General features: G+C 65.7%; 1 protein-coding gene across 1 annotated transcript in view; it reads left to right on the top strand.

The window, feature by feature from the left end:
* Positions 1-2,074: 2,074 nt before the first annotated feature.
* Positions 2,075-6,000, top strand: part of SPNS3 (SPNS lysolipid transporter 3, sphingosine-1-phosphate (putative)) — a 37,706-nt gene continuing 33,780 nt past the window's right edge. Inside the window, exons 1-3 of the mRNA XM_051991541.1 lie at positions 2,075-2,368; positions 3,169-3,234; positions 4,273-4,409. Of these exons, the coding sequence (XP_051847501.1) occupies positions 2,173-2,368; positions 3,169-3,234; positions 4,273-4,409 (399 nt within the window). The 5' untranslated portion in view covers positions 2,075-2,172. The remainder of the gene's footprint in view (positions 2,369-3,168; positions 3,235-4,272; positions 4,410-6,000) is intronic.

Genomic DNA, 6,000 nt, shown 5'->3' with positions numbered 1-6,000 from the left:
CAGGAGCCGGGTTCAGGTCTCGGTGCCACCTTTGGGACGGACACTGACACTAGGGGGCGCTCGGAGGAGGGCGCTGGAGCTCGTGCCCCGAAGGAGGAGCTGGGCCCGTGTGGCCCGCGGAGGGACCCGTCAGGGGCGGCGCCAGCCCCGTTTGCACCCATGGACAAAAGTAGGAGTCGTGGGTGGAAGTCACACTGAAGCGAAGCTTAATGGAAAGGTCTCCCCCAAGCTGGGAGGGGCTCCCTCCGAAGTGGTCGGGGCTGTTCACCGGAAGGCTTCTGTTGTCTACACTGTGGGTGGAAGAGGGGCTCAGGTGCCCGCCTCCGGGTCCCCCCCCCCCCGCCTCTGGGTCCCCCCTGTAGCCTCTGGGTCCCCCCATGGTCTCTGGGTCCCCCCTGGTCCCCCCCATGGTCTCTGGTCCCCCCCATGGTCTCTGGGTCCCCCCTGGTCCCCCCTGGTCCCCCCCATGGTCTCTGGGTCCCCCTGTGGCCTCTGGGTCCCCCCCTGGTCCCCCCCATGGTCTCTGGGTCCCCCGTGGCCTCTGGGTCCCCCGATTCTGCTTCACATGCAGCTGGGTGGTGAAGGTTGGACCCCAAACCTCCCTCCTCCCCGCCCTGTCCCCATTTGCTGAGCCGAGCACTCTCGGGGAGAAGCCCCCGGACCTTGAGGGGCTTCAGTAACAAAGACCCACATCCCGCTCTTTCCCACGCACCTGGAAAGGCCCGCAGTCACTGTTCTTCCATCACCAGCCAGGAGGCGGGTGCACGGGCGACCACCAGGGGGCTCTAGACCCAAACCTTGGCTCATGGCTTCGGCAGAGCTGTCCAGGCCTGGCCCCCGGCTTGCCCTGCAGGGTCTCCCCACCGGGAGCCCGTCATTCGAGATCAGTCCGGAGCATGAAGACCGAGGACCCTCCGGGCACGAACACTCCGGCCCGGAAAGTTCCCCCCGGCGGCCCCTGGCAGTCCCCCTGGGGCGCGTTTCACTGGGAAAGAAACCGCTGCCATCGGCCTCCCAGCGCGGGCAGTGGGGGAGCGGGTGGGGGGCCGGGCCGGGCAGGGGCCCCCAAGCTGAGGCAGCTGCCACCGAGGCCCCGTCTCTGCTGCCGCTTCCATGGCCCCCGCAGTAGTGGGAGTGCCGGGCAAACAGTAAGCGCTCAGCCGTGTTCATCCTGGGCCGGGTCCTTCCCCTGACCACGGGGTCTCGGCTTTTACAGGAAGAGGCTCGGACTGATACCAGGCGCCTGTACCTGGGAGTGTCAGCTCGGGCTTGGGGGGGCGACCGCTCCGAGGGGCTCGGCCAAAGGAGGGGGGAGGGGCGACCACCCTGAGGACTTGCCCTCTGAGCCCAAGGTGGAGCAAGGGGCGCCAGGGGTCTTTAAAGCCAAGGGGACATTTGGGGACAGTTTCTGCCTCCGTTGGGACGGCAGGACCGCAGACTGGACAATTTTCCGCCTGTCCCCCACAAGGAATCCCATCCACATGACCCCTGAGGGGCAGTTCCTCATGCCTGGGAACCGGCTCTGGGTGGAAGAAATTGAGCCTCCCCATCCCCCACCACCTGGTTCTGTCCTCCGAGACCCCAGGCCCAGGCCGAGCCCCTCCCCCCATGCTGTCTGACATCAGCGTCCCAAACCCTGAGCCTTCAGCGCCCCCGACCCCAGGCCTTTGTGTTCTGGCTGCCCTCTGTCCCCCCTCCCCTCCCCCTTTCTCCCTCCCCTCCCCCTCCTGCTCCAGGACACGTGGCAGCAGAAGCGACTGGGGGGGAAGGGAGCAGAGGACCCCGGGGCCAGGTCCCAGCGCTCCAGGTATCTCTGCCCGCATACATTAAGCGCCTCTGGTGTGCCGCCCCTGCTGTGGCTCTGCTGTGGTCCAGAAGGGACGAGGGCAAGTCCCAGGCAAGGCGGGCTCGGTGCCCCCGGGGTCGTGTCTGCCCGGGGGGCGATGGGGCGCTGGGAAGGTCAGAGTGGGGGAGCGGGCCGGGGGGCGCAGGAAGCCACGCAGGGCCGACCGTTGCTGATATCGGGCCTCAGTCTTCAGAGGAAGAGACATGGGCCCGCAATGAGGAAGTCCCGGCCCCGGGGCCCCAGCTCTGCGGCCAGGTTGCTGCTCTTGAGGTGTCGGAGGCCACAGGAAGCGCCGAGGCAGGGAGGCCGCTCCGCACAGAGGGGACATGGAGAAGCCTGGCTGGGAGGAAGCCGCCCCCCTGCGAGCCCAGCCGGGGCCTCCCCTTTATGGAACAGCCGGCTCCCCGGGGGGCCCGCGGCCAGAGGGGCCCCCGGGCGTCCCCCGCTCCCGGGCCTACGGGGCTGTGGCTGTGCTCTGTTACATCAACCTGCTCAACTACATGAACTGGTCCATCATCCCAGGTCAGCCTCCGGGGGGGGGGGGGTCCGTGCCGGGCTATGCTGGGGGGGGGGTCCGTGCCGGGCTACGCTGGGGGGGGGTCCGTGCCGGGCTATGCTGGGGGGGGGGTCCGTGCCGGGCTATGCTGGGGGGGGGTCCGTGCCGGGCTACGCTGGGGGGGGGGGCACACGGCCGGCGGGAGGACACACAGAGAGCAGAATGAGGGCGGCCGTGAGGCCGAGTGAGAGCAGTGGCGGCGCTGGCAGAGGCCGGCCCGGGGGAGCCACATAAATGTGCGCTCCTGTCCCTGGCTGAACAGAGTGAATTGTGCATCTGGAGAAACAGGGCATCCGGGTGCCCAAGTGAATGGAAGCACATTTATTGAGCACTTCCTGCACACAAAGCATTGTGCACACTACGCATCCCTACTGTATACTCCGGAGCAAAGGGAGCCAGGCCCAGCTCCGGGAGCCCTGCCCTGATAAGAGGTTCCCATCAGCAGAGACGGAAAGGCCCCCAAGGCCTGCGGGGGCAGCCCCAGAGCACATGGTCAGGCCCCTTCTTCCCGCCACTTCCTAGGATACCCCCCCCGGGGCCCCAAGTCTCCGGGTCCGGCTCCTCTGGCTGGGGGCTCAAAGGCCGGACACAGAGCCTGTGACTGATGGGGGGGGACCCGGAGCCTAAAGCCTGTATGGGGTGTGTGTGAGACACAGAGAGAGAGACACAGAGACAGCCAGAGCGGAGCTGCCGCCCCCTCCTGAGGCAGAATCTCCGGGGACCCTCCGGGGCTGCCTCGGTTTCCCCAACGTCTCTTGGTTCTCAGGGGTGCTGCTGGACATTCAGAAGCATTTCCACATCAGAGACTCAGAAGCGGGCTTGCTGCAGACAGGTGAGGGGGGGGCGCCGAGGCTGGGGCAGGAGGTGGGCTCGTCTCCGTCTTTGCCTCTGCTCTCCCCCTCCCCCCGCCTTTGACCCTGCCCCCTTATCCAGCCATCCCCGGCCCCAAGCTGTGGGGATACATGACTAACTCGGGGGATGGAGAGCGAGGGCTCCCCTTCCCCACGACGGGGGCCTCCCAGACTGGGCAGGGAGCGGGCGCTGGGGCCCTCAGGGGTCCGGGGAGGGTGCAGGCGGCTGTGGCCAAGCCCCCGCAGAATCGGGAGGGGCGGCAGGGGGGCCTGCGGACCTGTCCACCTTGGAGGCCATTTCTGGCCTCAGGCCGGGAGCCCCCCGGTCCCCTCTGACTCCCTTCTCCCCCGCACCGGAGGCTCAGCTGGCAGCTGGGGGGGGGGGGCTGCTCGGTCAGGGCGAGGAGCCCACGGTCTGCTCTCCCCCGGCCCATCCCCACCAGTGGCCTCTGACCTCTGACCTCCCTGGCCACAAGGCTCAGGTCTGGAGGCTCCTCTGCCCCCTTTCCTGGGGCTCGGGGCCAGCCCGGGGATGGGCACAAAGGAGGGATGCAGGCTGAGGTCCGGGCGGGATCTGGTGCTCACTGTCCCTTTCCTGAGGGAGGGCTCTGTCCCCCCCAGCACAGGGACCCCCAGGCCGGCCACCTTCCGCCTCTTCTTTCCTGCGCTGAGGGATCTTCAGGCATGGGGGGGAGGGGCGGGCTGGCATCTGGACCCCAGTTAAGGGGAGAGCTCAAGAGCAAGAGCAGCCCAGGTGGGGGAGGGGCTGGAGTCCGAGGGAGGGGGGGCGCTGGAAGAGGAGGGGCAGAAAGTGCGGGCCGGAGGCCTTGGCTGCAGTTACTTCTTACTGAGGGACCTGGGGGGGGGGGGATGACGTCACGCTGAGGGCTTGGCGGGGGCTGAGCCCCTTAAGCCGCAGCCGTGGGGTCCAGAGCAGCAGCCGGAGGGGCGGGGCCGGCTTCCCAGGCGCGCCCCCGGGCCCTGTCCCGGCCTCAGGCCCTCGGGCTTCCTCCCCGCAGCGTTCATCTTGGGCCTGCTGCTGGCCGCTCCCCCGTTCGGCTACCTCGGGGACCGCTACAGCCGGAAGGCCATTCTGAGCGTCGGGATCGTCCTCTGGTCTAGCTGCAGCCTCGGGGGCTCCTTCCTCCCGGGCGGGGTAGGTGCCCGCGGGCGGCGGAAGCCGCGGCTGATTTCTCCACGTCGGGAGGTTGGGAAAGACTTAGCCCGTTGCTGGGCGCGCTGCCCTCTCCCCCCTCCCGCCGGGCGGACCCGGGTCACCTGTCCCTCCCCCAGCTCTCAGAGCGGCCCAGGAGACCGGGAGGCTCCTGTCGCATCTGGCAGAGAAGGAAACTGAGGCCCGGGCCCTGAGCCTTCCCCTCCTTCCCGCCCCCGCGAGCCCCAGAGGCCCCCGGGCAAAAGTGCCTCAGAGCAGAGGCTCGGGGCCAGGTCCCGGGCCAGCCCCGAGCTGCGGACGCCGCGATCCCGCCCCGGCCCCTCCCCGGAGCCCGCGGGAAGAGCTCGGCCGGCCCGGCCGGGGCCTCTGGCGGCTGCAGCCCCTGGGCCAGGAAACGCCTTTGGGCAGGAAAGGACCACGGTGGGGGGGGGGCAGAAAACTGCCTGGCGGAGGTCTTTGGGACCGGCCCTGGCACGGCGCCCCATCTGCACGCGGCTGACCTCCCCCTCCTTCCTTCCTCCCTCTGCCCCTCCCACCCCAGACCAGCGGGGACAACCGCACAGCACCAGCAGCGCCGCAGACCCCCGCCCTCCCCCCTTCTCTCCGACTTCCCCTCCCCTTCTCTTCCCCCTCCTCTTACTCTATCCCTCCCCTTCTCCCCTCCCTCTCCCTCTTCTAACCTCTGAGAAAGCTCTTACTCCCAACCCTAAGTGCGTCCCCCTCCTCTCAAAGCTTCTTTTTCAGAGCTTCTCATTTCCAGGTCACAAGCCTCGTATTGTACAGCCCTGACAATCGCCAAGCCTTCTGTTCCAATTTTCCCTCCTTCCCCCCACCCCCTCCCCCAGATGGCAGGATGACCAGGAGATGTTAAATATATTAGTTAAACTAGATGCACAATAAGTAGACAGGACCAGACCGTTATTTAGCTGCACAAAAAGAATCGGACTCTGAAATAGTGAACAATCAGCCTGTGAGGGAAGTAAAAAGTGCACGCGGACAGAAACAGAGGGACCGGGGATTCTGGGTAATGGTTCTGTCACCTCCCCGAGTTCTCTCGCTGGCGTGGCTGGTTCAGTCCATTCCTGCTCCATTGGAGCCGATTTGGTTCATCTCATTGCTGAAGAGCCACGTCCGTCAGAATTGATCATCATGTAGTATCGTTGTTGAGGTATATAATGATCTCCTGGTTCTGCTCGTTTCACTTAGCATCAGTTCCTGTCAGTCTCGCCAGTCCTCTCTGTATTCGTCCTGCTGGTCATTCCTTACAGAGCAATAATATTCCATAACATTCATATACCACAATTTACCCAGCCATTCTCCAACTGATGGGCATCCATTCATTTTCCAGTTTCTAGCCACTACAAACAGGGCTGCTACAAACATTTTGGCACATACAGGTCCCTTTCCCATCTTTAGTATTTCTTTGGGATATAAGCCCAATAGAACCACTGCTGGATCAAAGGGTATGCACAGATTGATAACTTTTTGAGCATTGTTCCAAATTGCTCTCCAGAATGGCTGGATGTGTTCACAATTCCACCCACAATGCATCAGTGTCCCTGTTTTCCCGCAT

Source organism: Antechinus flavipes, chromosome 3 (genome assembly GCF_016432865.1).
Source record: "Antechinus flavipes isolate AdamAnt ecotype Samford, QLD, Australia chromosome 3, AdamAnt_v2, whole genome shotgun sequence".
NCBI classification, from domain to species: Eukaryota; Metazoa; Chordata; class Mammalia; order Dasyuromorphia; family Dasyuridae; genus Antechinus; species Antechinus flavipes.
This window is presented reverse-complemented; position numbering and strand designations above follow the sequence as displayed.